Source organism: Artemia sp. Qi Xiang Cuo, chromosome 3, assembly GCF_049724085.1.
Source record: "Artemia sp. Qi Xiang Cuo chromosome 3, ASM4972408v1, whole genome shotgun sequence".
In the NCBI taxonomy this organism is placed as follows: domain Eukaryota; kingdom Metazoa; phylum Arthropoda; class Branchiopoda; order Anostraca; family Artemiidae; genus Artemia; species Artemia sp. Qi Xiang Cuo.
In genome coordinates, this window is record NC_142796.1 from 94,358,018 (window position 1) to 94,372,226 (window position 14,209).

Consider the following 14,209-nt stretch of genomic DNA (forward strand, 5'->3'; position numbering starts at 1 on the left):
GGGAGGGCTAGTAAACTTGAACATATTATAAACAAAAGAACGCAATAAATAATAGCCAATTGAATCAGCTCCTATATTGAATATAGGAGCTATATTGAATCAGCTGCATCAGAGTCCTGGGCTTATGCATTACTATTGGCTGCTTTCAGAAATGCTTTAAACAAAGGTGAAGGATTTTAGATTTTGCTCTAGCATAAGATTTGAATATGGTAGCTTGTATTTATTAACATGATGGTAAAGATAGCTATTTAGTTTTCTTCCTTCCATATAGATTCCTGACACCAGTGACCTATCAGAATTGCAACCGATTACGCTGGAGTCAGTCGATGATGAAGACATTCTCAATTTACCAGTAGAGTCATTACTTCTGAATAGTACCACTTCTGTCAGTGGAACTCTGCCAAGCAGCTCTTCGGCTTTAATTCAAGACATAATCGGAGAACCAGGAAATTTAATATCAGACTTCCAAACTGTTTCCACAAGTTCAAAATTAGCTGTCATTTCTTCATACGAAGAACCAATTTTCAAGAGAAGGCTCTGTGATGGATATACCCCTAAGCTGCCAGAAAATTTCTACCATCACTACTCCTTGCAGCTACATTACTTCCGCTCTCTTGACTTTGTTGCAGGAGCAGGAAAAATCTATCATAAAAACTATCTCAAAAGACAAAATTTCTTCAGCCTTTCTCAGTGCCTAGACTGTAGTAGTTTTGCATTCAACACTGCTGTTCATGAGTTCAATGTCTGAGCGAGGGCTTATGAGGACCATACCAATTACAGATACTTGACTCATCCGCAGCTATCAGCAAAAATAGATCATCATCGTACTAAATTCAAGTCTCTCGCTCTCAAAACTTCAAATTTAGAAGGAACATTGAAGAGCAAATCTAAGGTTATAAATGTACACCAAAGGCTAGTTGCAGCATTTGCCGAATTTGATGTCCCTAGAGATCGTCAAACAGTCTCGCAATGCTTAGTACAAAAGAGAAGAGTTTCGTTTGCTATTCAGCGTTTGGCAGACGCTGCTTCAGGGCTGTATCATGCTAACGGCTTCACTATCTCTGATTTTTATATTGGTTATCTTCTACTGCACATTTGAGGACCAAGACTTTTAGCTGCAGCTCAGCACCTGGGTCTACTTGGCGAGTCCTGGATTAGATCTAAAGCAGAAATCTATACAAGTAATTAGCAAACCCGTCTACTTCCAAGTTCAAGAGAGAATATATTTGAACTTACAAAAAAACTTGGATATGCTCTTGAGCAATTCACCTGTAGGCTTTCCTCCAATAATCAGCATCAAACTCGATGGCATTGAAGTTGAAAAAAGGTTGCAGTGGGACTCAAAATATGGATTCATAACAGGTATTTGTATTAGTTACCTTTGTCGTGAGCTTCACATGCCTAAAACTGACTCTATATCCTACTGTGAACTGCTTCGTAAGCGATGAATTCAGGTGCCATCCATCTAGCGAGTGAAGCATTGGTGTGGTATATTTGTACTACGAATTCTGACGGCTTGGAGACAGGAAAGCCCTTCTTAATTGTTCGAATGTGCAAGAAAAACTCGTCGGAAACTCAGAAAAACTGTTTCAGATAGTCTTCAGGAGTCTGAAGAATTTCAATAAAAAGAAAAAGGACTTAGTGTTGCAGAACATTGGTATGAATGGTGATGGGCCCCGAAGACTGATGCTGGAAGGCTATATAGGCGATGAGAAGAAGTATTTTACCACTGACGCAAAGATTGAGACTTCAGTTGGTCCACTTGATTCAACTCAAAATTACGATCCGAAGAATTTGACAAAAAGGTTGAAAACTCGACTCTCGCAGAGCAAAGTGGCGATAGGTAGATCAAATTTTAACCCTTCCACTCTAATACCACTATTAGCAAAGGTGGGTGAAATCGAAAGCACCAGCAAGCTATTTGACATATCAGACAATCAAAACATTCCCATTGCTTCCAAACTGATGGTTGCCAAAATGGAGACAATTAGGGTCCAAAGGTATGATTGGTCTCACTTTGAAACCATGTTTGACGATTTCCAAGTTCTAGCTGTAATTGTGCAGGGACTGCTTTGTATGTATGTTGAACCAAGAATGGACTTCAATGACAGTCTTCTGCTGATATCCCAAGCCTTTTATCTTCTCTACTCGTGCTTTTTTGATAAAGGCAATGACTTTATCTCAGCTCAACTATTTCATGACTATCAGAGAACGATTCGGGATACACAGATCAGCGTCTTAAAGTATCAAGTACTTTCAGTTAATGTTCCATTCATTATAGGGCAGAAAGACTCTGACTACGTTGAGGGAGAACTCAGGACTGTAGGCACTCTTACCCATGACAGGAACGCTGACTGTTTACAGCTTGAAGATTGAATTTGAGGTACTGATATGATCAAAGGAGATCTTTACACGCCATTCAGATTGGATGAAGACAGATAGATCAAGAGTCAGCTTTTCACAGGGAATTGACCATACTTCAGTCAAAGATTGGACTGGCAATATTGATCCTAAGTCTGTAAAAATTAGTTTAATAGCTGAGTTGACAGCCCACAAAGCACGTAAGTTTTTAATTGCCTGTCCTTGGTATGATTCAAATACAAACGGCATTGGTTGTCACGACGGATATCTTTGAATGAACGGGGTGATGATTCGCTGCTCACCTTCAAATGTCACTCAGACAGCAAATGAGGATCATGAAGACCTGGCATTTGTAACTGAAATGGAGGTCCGGTGAACGAAGAACTCATTGGCATTGATGAACTTCCTATTTTCGAGGTAATGATTCCTGAAACAGAGGGTACTAAGTCGAGAGACTCTTTTCTGATAGAAGACAAGCCGCTGCACAAGGGATCAATCCTTCGCGAGATTTCTCCGGACTTCGGAAAGCCCTTTTCTGTGGATCGGTTAAAACGAGTGAAAGGCTATACGAGATTTGACATTATAGATTTGAATTCTAACAGAGACGAAAATCTGGATAGTCTGATGGTCGGAGACACCTGTATGTACCTTATTCACTATAATGATCGCATAATTCCAACCATTGGTGCAATAATAGCAATGCAGAAAGACCAGGTTCATGTCCGAAATCTCAAGTTAAAAGCCAACACGCGAGAAAGTATTTGGTGGTCGAAAGAGTTCGGCTACTGATCCTTCAATATCGTCGTTGAAGAATGCATCCCAATTGTCCACGATCTTGTCAACCAAAATGGAACTATCTACCACCAATATAACCTTACAGAATTCAGCTTTCTGTTTGAAATGCTGTCTACGACTGAGAAGGGGCCCAATTGCCTGTGCTCCGGATCACTTTGCTGCTTGGGATACTTATCCGGATTTGCAGTTCCAACTATTCCTGTACGGTCCCAACTTGAAGTGGGAGGTGGTTAGTGGCTATGCAAGGTTGAGGAATGCAAGCAGTCGGTCACAAAGAAGAAAATGCGTGCCCATATAGCTGTTTACTTCTTGAAGAAGCATATTACGTCTAATGCCTGTGGTTTCTGTGGCTCTGTTTCAGGTAAGTCTTGCATTTGTTTTGGTATTTCTTGCGATATTAATCTGGAAAAATTCAATACCAGGTCGCTCTTTTGGACTTCAAAAATCTTCCAGCAAACTGTAATATCTCTTTCGGACAAAACCAGTACCTTTGGTAGTACGATACCACCACAATGGGCCATGATATCTAGGCTCTATCCATCCTACAATATAATCATAAAAAATATGTTCTTAAAGGAAAGGAATTAAATTATATCTAAATCATAATCCGTTGCTAGAGTACTAATGGAAATTTTTGAATTCCACTTAAGTTCGTGCTAGGTACAATGAAAATATATCTGATTGCTTGATTGTTCCTGCCTCTAATCTTCTTATGGCTCCAATCTTCTTAAAAAATATATTCATAAGTTTCTGGGATAGGTGCATCCCTCAGCAGAAAAAAATTGAAACTAATTTTAGCTGTGGATTGACTATGGATGATCACATGCTTGACAATTTTTCTCTGGAAAAGTAAGATATTCAATAGCTTTTGACGAAGAATCTTAAAATTAATACATTTTTGAATATTTAGAATCATCATAAATAATATATTTTGCTGGTGCATATACTGTTTTTAAAACTTCGTTTTTCTAGAGTCTCGGCTTCAATTAACAAGAGTTGCTCATTAGTTAAAGTTTGAAGGCGCAAACTGTTTGATCAAAGGTTCTCTTAAATTTGAGGGAGGCTGGTTCTACTTCCTTCAGCCCCTATTTTGTTTACATTCAAGTTTAAAATTCGTATAACAATGCTTCGAGACCAATAATCATCCCCAAAGAAGTGCATCATTTAAAGTATTTCTTATGACACTGGAAGGAAATATCAAATATGAATCATAGGGTCTTCATTCTTAGGGTTTTCATGGTGAGTTGTTACAGTAAATCTTTTTTATATTATCTTTTTTTAGAAATAGAAAAATCAGAAATATTCCCAATTAAATCTTGTTCAAACAAAGGGCCATGTAGTACTCGCCCCTCCTAGAAAATTGTCTAGCAGCACTGGTAATGGCTCCCCAAACTCTCCAACTTTTATGCTGATATGCATATGACGGTGATCTTTTTTGTTCGTGATCTTTTTGACCATATCAAACAGTTCGTGGTAACGAACTGTAAGTAAGGAGCGACCCGGCTCAATGGTAACCGAAACTCTAAAAAACGGGATTTTGTTACCAATAGATACATCAAAAGAATCAGATTTTAATTCTGATTTCAAATATATAAGTTTCATTAAGTTTAGTCTAACCCATCAAAAGTTACGTGCCTGAGAAAATTTGGCTGATTTTCGAAAAAAGGGGAAAGACCCCTAAAAGTTATAGAACCTTAATGAAAATCACACCATCATATTCAGCGTATCAGAGAACCCTACTGTAGAGGTTTCAAGCTCCTATCTACAAAAATGAGGAATTTTCCATTTTTTGCCAGAAGAAATATCACGGATGCGTGTTTATTTGTTTGTTTGTTTGTTTGTTTGTTTGTTTTTTGTTTTTTTTTCCCAGGGGTGATCGTATCGGCCAAGTCGTCCGAGAATATATTAGGAGGGCTCATTGTAACGGAAATAAATGCTCTAGTGCCCTATTTAAGTGACCAAAAAATAGAGAGCAGCTAGGCCTCCTCCCAAACTCATTTTTCCCCAGTCACCCAATCAAAATTACGAGATAGCCATTTTGTTTAAAATGGTGGAAAATATGATAAATATGTCTTTTAGGATGACTTGATCCACCAAAGTCCCCTGGGGGAGGGCTGAAAGTTATGAACTTTACTCAATGTTAACAGATAGGATTGGTTATTGGGACGTATACAGACTTTTTCAGAGGAGATTTTTTCTGGTAGGTGGGGGAAGGTGCGGGTCGGGGGCTCTCTGGAAGGATCTTTCCATGAAGGAAATGTTCAGGGGGGAAGGGAAATTGCTATGAAGGGGGCACCGGATTTCCCAGCATTATTAAAGAAAAAGATCAGGAATTAAATAAAAAAAAACAAGTTTTTCAACCGATCAACTGATTGTGATTAAGAGGTCATTTTTCAAGAACTGGAAAAAATTCGAACATAGTTTAAAGAGCAGGGTATTGACTAGGGGGCGAACCCTCTAATATACGTGTTAAAAATTTATGTTAAAAATTTATGAATATAGAAGTTCGTTACGTAAGTTAATTCTAAGTTACGTATATTTATTACTAATAAAAACGTTCGTAAATAAAATTAAACAAGTTTCGTGAAAGCCATTTAACCAAATATAATATGCAAATTTTGTTTTAATTATTCATGTACGGCGAGCCAAAATCAAAACCTGCATTAATTCAAAAACGTTCAAAAATTAAATAAAAAAAACAATTTTTTTAACTGAAAGTCAGGAACGACGTTAAAACTTAAAACGAACAGAAATTATTCCGTATATGAAAGGGGCTGTCCCCTCCTCAACGCCTCGCTCTTTACGCTAAAGTTTGACTTTCTCACAACTCTATTTTTTAAACAATAAAAAAACTTTAGCGTAAAGAGCGAGGCGTTGAGGAGGACAGCCCCCTTCATATACGGAATAATTTCTGTTCGTTTTAAGTTTTAACGTCGTTCCTTACTTTCAGTTAAAAAAACTTGTTTTTTTTATTTAATAAACTTTAAGGACTTAATATAAACTTAATATAAACTTTAAACTTTTAAAGATTCCTTAGTGCAAAATCAAACTTTTTTAAAAAAATCAAATCTTCATCAAAGTATTAAAACCGGTATCAAAGTAACAATATCAAAATGAAAAAAGTTTGCTCCCTTTGAAATGAGCCCCCTTTGAAGTTTATACGACGACACCTTCTATATGAAGTTGTCTAGGGAAAAAATAAATGGAGTGTGGGGGGAGGCTAGCTGCCCTCCGATCACTTTTTACTCTTAAAAAGTGAATTATAACTTTCAATTTCCAATCAAATGAGCCCCCTATGAGGCTCATACGAGTATCCGTTCCAAAACAACAATATATGCCCCCAGGGCATAACTTACAACGCCTACCCTTGGGCCCTGGAGGGCTGTTTGGACACCGGAGATTTTCTTATCTGAACTTTGTTATCTGAACTATATGAAGTGCGTCTGAGGAAAAAATAAATGGAGTGTGGAAAGAGGCTAGTTGCCCTCAGATATCTTTTGACTCTTAAAAAGTGAGCTAGAACTTTCAACTTCCAATCAAAGGAGCCCTTTCTGAAGTTTATACGAGCATCCATTTCATAAGAACCATACACGCCCCCTAGAATGCCTACCCCAGGGCCCTGGAGGGTTCTGTTGACACCGGAGTTTTTGTTATCTCATTTTTGAACAATTTTTAAAAGACTGGCTCTCTCAAAATTTGTAACGGATGGGTTTGTAGAAAAAAGGGCATTGGGGGGGCTAGTTGCCCTTAAATCTCTTGACTCTTAAAAAGTAAACTAGAACTTTTATTTCCATTCAAATGAGATCTCTATGAAGTTTATACGAGCATTCCTTTCATAAGAACCATACATGCCCTTAGGGCATAACTTAGAACGCCTTCTCCCGGGCCCTGTGGGGTTATATTGACACCGGAGTTTTTGTTATCCGACTTTTGAACTATTTTATTTTTAGTAAAATGTCTATCTCAAAATTTTCATCAGATGGGTTCGGAGAGAGAAGGCCTGGGAGGGGAGGGCTAGTTGCCCTTGGATCTCTTTTGACTATTAAAAGTTAACTCGAACTTTCAATTTCGAGTCAAACGAGCCCTCTCTGAAGTTTATACGAGTATTCCTTTCATAAGAACCGTATATACCTCAGGGCATAACTTACAATGCCTGCCCCCGGGCCGGTTGTGTCGACACCTGAGTTTTTGTTATCTGACTTTTGAACAATTTTTAACTTAATTGTCCATCTCAAAATTTTTATCGGATGCATTCTGGAAAAAAGGGGCGTGGGAGGCTAGTTGCCTTCCAATCTCTTTTGACTCTCAAAAACTGAACTAGAACTTTCAATTTCCGATCAAATTAGCCCTTTCTGAAGTTTCTACGTGCAACCGTTCCATAAGAACCATATATTCCCTAAGGCATAAATGACAACGCCTGCCTTCGGGCCCTGGGGGGGCTGTGTCGACCCTGGAGTTTTCGTTATATGGTCTTTGAACATATTTTAAAAATGGCTATCTCAAAGTTCTTATCAAATGGGTTTGAGAAAAAGGGGCGTGGAGGGAGGGGGGGGGGTAGGTGCCCTCCAATCTCTTTTGACTCATAAAAAGTGAACTAAAACTTTCAATTTCCAACTGAATGAGTCCTCTTTGAAGTTTATACGAGCATCCCTTCCATAAGAACCATATATGTCCCCAGGGCATAACTTAAAACACCTACCCCCGGGCCCTTGGGGTTAGTGTCGACACTGGAGTTTTGTTATATGATCTTTGAACTATTTTTAACAAAATAGCTATTTCAAAATTTTTATCAGATACATTTTACTGGTTACCCTCCAATATCTTTTGACGCTTAAAAAGTGAACTAGAACTTTCAATTTCCAATCAAATGAGCCATCTCTAAAGTTTATACGACAATTCCTTCCATAAGAACCATATATGCCCCCAGGGCATAACCCTTGCCCTGAAGACCTTGGGAGGGAGCGTCATGCTCAAAGATATAATTTCCAGAGGTTTCAACTACGTTAAACAAAATGGCTTTCTCAAAATTTTGATTGGATGTGTTTTGGGAAAAGCTGGGCGTGAGAGGGGGGGGGGGGGGGGTTGCCCTCCAATCACTTTAGAGTATTAAAAAGGGCACTAGCCTTTTGAATTTCCAATCGAATGAGCCCTTTTTGAAGTTTCTACGACAAAGCCTTCTATAAAAAAAAATATATGCCCCCAGGGCATAACTTACAACCCTTGCCCTGAGGGCTGGGGGAGTGTCCTCCTCAAAAACATAGTTTCTATCTGGAAATCAACTACGTAGAACAAAATGGCTATCTCAAAATTTTGATTGGATGTGTTTGGGGAAATGGTAGACGTAGAATGGGTGTCAGTTGCCTTCCAATCACTTTTGACTATTAAAAAGGGTACTAGAACTCCCGATTTCCAATCGAATGAGCCCCCTTTGAAGTTTTTACGACGACCCCTTCCATATGAAGTGACTTTTTGAAGTTTCTACCACAAAGCTTTATATAAAAACCTTATATACCCCCAGGCCATAACTTACAACCCTTGCCCTGACGGCTGTGGGGGACTGTCCTCCTCAAAAACATAATTTCTATCTGGAAATCAACTACATTGAACAAAATGGCTATCTCAAAATTTTGACTGGATGTGTTTGGGGAACTAGTGGGCGTGGAAGGGGTGTTAGTTGCCTTTCGATCACTTTTGACCCTTAAAAAGGGCACTAGAACTCTCGACTTCCTATAGAATGAGCTCCCTTTGAAGTTTCTTCGACGAGCCCTTCCATATGAAGTGTCTCTGGGAAAAAAATATTAAATAAATAAATAGTAAAACATTGGAGCCGTATGGCCTTTATTATAGGCAACGCTATAGCGTTGCCTCTGATTCGCTGCGACAGCACTATTAAGAATCTATGCACTAACCGCGCAGTGAATTGTGGCATTTCTGAAATTAAATAAAAAAAAAGTTTTTTTAACTGAAAGTAAGGAGCAACATTAATACTTAAAACAAACAGAAATTATTCTGTATATGAAAGGGGCTGTCCCTTCCTCAACGCCTCGCTCTTTAGGCTAAAGTTTTTATTGTTTTAAAAAATAGAGTTGCGAGAAAGAGTCAAACTTTAGCATAAAGAGGGACTGTGGGCTGTGGGGGGGGGGGGGGTTGCATCCCCGAAGGCATAGTTAATAGACTTTATGATTGCTTTGAACAGAATCGCTTTTTCATAATTTTTGTCAGGGATATGGGGAGGGAGCCTCTAAAAAGGGCAGGGAGGCTGGTTACCCTCCGATAGCTCTTCAACATCCCTTGAAATTTTCAACTTAAATCTCTCAGCCATTCCTTAGATATTGATGACACGACCTTCTGACAATCAGCAAGCACATACCTTCTAACAATCAGCGCACGCGCAGTGTGTTTTATTGAGTCCAGCATCCCTCTCGAAAGCTGTGAAGTTATGTCATCTTCATAGGATCTTTAGTTTTTTTAGCTTTTGGCTATATTAAACAAGGTGTCTATTTCATAATTTTAATTAAATATTTTTGGAGTTAGGGCAGCTAAAAAGACATAGCAGGTGGTTGGTGGCCCAACAACCATTTTTCCTCATCCCCCTGAACATGTCCCGAAAGTTTTAACTGAATGCCCTTAGCCGTTCTTAAAGAAAATTGCATGTCGTCCTTTATGATGAACTGTATGCACATTGTTTGTTTTGATTCAGTATAACATATCCCTCAACATTCTCCAAGGTTTCACCGTAATGTCCTTGGTCTTTTCAGATACAACCAGAATAAAATATTTCCACTTTTCATAATGATTAATTTAAAAAACTTTTTCCACAAAATAAGTTTTTCAAAAAAAAGTAAAGAGCTCTATTAAACCAAAAATGAACAAAAATAGAATGAAATAATCAACCAAGCATACAACTTCCACAAATCATTATCAATAAATAAATGAAACGCAAAACGAGCAGTAATTAATATGAGTAGGGTTCAAAACCCCTATGCTTTCTGAAAGCCAGAATATAATTTGTATTTTACTGAAAAAAAATTATTTTAAATGTTTTCACTTTTATAGCTTTTAGATATCAAAAATTAATTAAGATTTTAAGGAATAATTATCAGCATATGTATATTAACCTGACAATACAAATTCATTTAAATTTTTCTCAGTAAAACACAAAATAAATTCATTTAAATTTTTCTCAGTAAAGTACAAATTTTGCTCTGGCTTTTAGAAATTATAGGGGTTTTGAACCCTACTCATATTAATTTCTGCTCGTTTTGAGTTTGACTCAAAACGTTATTTATTTTAATTTCTGTTCGTTTTGGGTTTCATTTATTTATTGATACTGATTTGTGGAAGTTGTATGCTTGGTAGAAGTAGTATCCCAAGTCTGCTTTCTACTGGCCCAATAGCAGATTTCTACCGGCCCAATAGCAGATTAAAATGGGATTTCTACCGGCCAATTACATTTGGAGCTCCTATTATCTCGCACCTGTGCAATGCGGTCGGCTGGCAAGATTCTCCGAATTCCAGGTGTTCTATTATTTTGGACCCTGGAGTTTTCGTTATATGATCTTTGAACCATTTAAAAAAAAATGGCTCTCTTAAAGTTTTTATTGGATGGGTTTGAGGAAAATAGGGTGCGGAAAGGGGGAGCTAGTTGCCCTCAAATCTCTTCTGACTCTTAAAAAGTGAACAAGCACTTTCAATTTCCAATCATATGAGCCCTCTCCGAAGTATATACGAGCATCCCTTCCATACGAACTATATATATCCCCACAGCATCACTTACCACGCCTGCCTCAGGGCCTGGGGGGGTTGTGTCGACCCTGGAGTTTTCATTATATGATCTTTGAACTATTTAAAAAAAACGGTTATCTCAATGTTCTTATCGGATGGGTTTGAGGAAAAAAGGGCATTGAGGGGGGGGAGCTAGGTGCCCTCAAATATCTTGTGACTCTTTAAAAATGAACTAGAACTTTTAATTTCCCATCAAATGAGCCTTCTCCGAAGTTTATACGAGCATACCTTCCATAAGAACCATATATACCCCCAGAACCATACTTACAATGCCTGTCCCGGGCCCTGGGGGTTGCATCGACACAGTGGTTTTTCTTATCTGACCTTTTAACTATTTTTAAAGAAATGACCATACGTAAAGGAGTTTTTTTTATATGATATTTGAACAATGTTTAACAAAATGGCTACCTCAAATTTTTTATCAGGTTTATTTGGGGGAAAAGGGCTTGGGGGGCTAGCTTTCCTCTGATCACTTTTGACTCTTAAAAAGGGCACTAGAACTCTCGATTTCCAATCGAATGAGCCTCTTTGAAGTTTATACAACGACCCCTTCTATATGAAGTGCCTCTGGGAAAAAAATAAATTGTGCGGGAGGAGGCTAGCTACCTTCCGATCACTTTTGACTCTTAAAAAGTGAATTACAATTTTCAATTTCCAATCAAATGAGCCCTCTATGAAATTTATACGAGCATCCCTTCCATAACAACCATATATGCCCCATGGCATAACTTACAACGCCTACCCCCGAACAACCATATATGCCCCCAGGGCATAACTTACAAAACCTATCCCCGGGCCTGGGGGGGCTGTGTCGATACCGGAGTTTTTGTTATCTAAAGCTTGAACTATTTTTAACAAAATGTCTATCTCAAAATTTTTATCGGATCTATTTAGGGTGTGGAGGAGAGGGCTAGTTACCCTCCGATCTCTTTCGAATCTTTAAATTGAACAAGAACTTTGAATTTCCGATCAAATGAGCCCTCTCCGAAGTTAATACGAGCATCCTTTCCATAAGAACTATATATTCCCCCAGAGCATTACTCATAACGCCTGCTTTCTTGCCCTGGGTGGGGGGGGGGTTGCGTCCACACAGGAATTTTTCTTATCTGACCTATGAACTATTTTTAATAAAATAGCTATTTTTTAAATCTTATCGGTTGGTCTTGGGGAAAAACAGGGGGTGTGGGGGGGGGGAGCTAGTTGCCCTCAAATCTCTTCTGACTCTTAAAAAGGGAACAAGTACTTTCAATTTCCAATCATATGGGCACTCTCTGAATTTTATACGAGCATCCCTTCCATAAGAACTATATATACCCCCAAAGCATTACTTACAACGCCTGCATCAGGGCCTTGGGGGGTTGTGCCGACCCTGGAGTTTTTATTATATGATCTTTGAACTATTTAAAAAAATGGTTATCTCAAAGTTCTTATCGGATTGGTTTGAGGAAAAAAAAGGCATTGAGGGGGGGGAGCTAGTTGACCTCCAATATCTTCTGACTCTTTAAAAATGAACTAGAACTTTTAATTTCCCATCAAATGAGCCTTCTCCGAAGTTTATACGAGCATACCTTCCATAAGAACCATATATACCCCCAGAGCCATACTTACAATGCCTGCCCCGGGCCCTGGGGGTTGCATCGACACAGTGGTTTTTCTTATCTGACCTTGAATTACAATTTACAATTTCCAATCAAATGAGCCCTCTATGAAGTTTATACGAGCATCCCTTCCATAACCATATATGCCCCCAGGGCATAACTTACAACTTCTACCCCCGGGCCCTTGGGGGCTGTGTCGACACCAGAGTTTTTGTTATCTGAACTTCGAACATTTCTTAACAAAATATATATCTTAAAAAAAATGTCTAATGTATTTTTGACGTAGAGGACGGTGGCTAGTTGTCCATCGATTTCTTTTGAATCTTAAAAGTGAACAAGAACTTTCAATTTCCAATCAAATGAGCCCTCTCCGAAGTCTAAAGGAGCATGCCTTCCATAAGAACTATATATGCCCCCAGAGCATATCTCATAACGCCTGCCTCCGGGCCCTGGGGGAGGGGGGAGTGCGTCGACACAGGAATTTTTTTATCTGACCTATGAACTGTTTTTAATGAAATGGCTATTTTAAAAATTTTATCGGATAGGCTCGGGGGAAAAAGGGTGTGTGTGGGGGGGGGGGGGCTAGTTGCCCTAGGATATCTTTTGACTCTTAAAAATTGAACTAGAACTTTCAATTTCCAATCAAATGAGCCCTCTGAAGTTCATAGAGCATCCTTTTCATAGGAACCATATACGCCCCCAGGACAACACTTACAACGCCTACCCCCCGGGCCCTGGGGGGATGTGTTGACACCGGAGTTTTTGTTACGTAATTTTTAAACAATTTTCAAAAAAACTGGCTATCTCAAAAGTTGTATTGGATGGGTTTGGGGAAAAATGGGCGTGGGGGGGCTAGTTGCCCTTAACTCTCTTGACTCTTAAAAAGTGAACTAGATACGAGCATCCCTTTCACAAGAACCATACATGTCTTTAGGCATAACTTAGAACACCTTCTTCTGGGCCCTGGAGGGTTGTATTCACACCGGAGTTTTTCTTATCAGACCTTTGAACTATTTTTTTTAACAAAATGTCTGTCTCAAAATATTCATCAGATGGGTTTGGAAAAAGAAGGCGTGGGGGGGGCTAGCTGCCCTCAGATCTATTTTGACTATTAAAAAGTGAGCTCAAACTTTCAATTTCCAATGAAATGAGCCCTCTCTGAAGTTTATAGAACCATCCCTTTCATAAGAACCATATATGCCCCAGGGCATAACTTAGAACACCTGCCCCCGAGCCACGGGGGGTTGTATCGACACCTGAGTTTTTGTTATCTGACTTTTGAACAATTTTTATCTTAATGGCTATCTGAAAATTTTTATTGGATGCATTTGGAGAAAAGGGATGTGGAGGGGGGTAGTTGCCCTCCAATATCGTTTGACTCTCAAAAGTGAACTAGAACTTTCAATTTCTAATCAAAAGAGCCCTCTCTGAAGGTTTTGCGAGCATCCCTTCCATAAAAACCATATATTCCCCCAGGGAATAGCTTATAACGCGTGCCCTCGGGCCCTGGGGGGCTGTATTGACCCCGGAGTTTTCGTAATATGGTCTTTAAACTATTTTTAAGAAAATGGCTATCTCTAAGTTCTTATTGGATGAGTTTGAGGAAAAAAGGACGGAGAGAGGGGGGGGGCTAGGTGCCCTCCAATCGCTTTTGACTCTTAAAAAGTGAA

General features: G+C 38.9%; 2 protein-coding genes across 2 annotated transcripts in view; one reads left to right on the forward strand and one right to left on the reverse strand.

Moving 5' to 3' along the window:
* LOC148954772 (uncharacterized) overlaps positions 1–14,209 on the reverse strand; it is a 242,402-nt gene that overhangs the window by 199,380 nt on the left and 28,813 nt on the right. The gene's annotated exons all lie outside the window — the stretch shown is intronic.
* LOC148954773 (pre-mRNA-processing factor 19-like) overlaps positions 3,410–14,209 on the forward strand; it is a 114,107-nt gene continuing 103,307 nt past the window's right edge. Inside the window, 1 exon segment of the mRNA XM_089086741.1 lies at positions 3,410–3,517. Within this exon segment, the coding sequence (XP_088942867.1) occupies positions 3,439–3,517 (79 nt within the window). The 5' untranslated portion in view covers positions 3,410–3,438.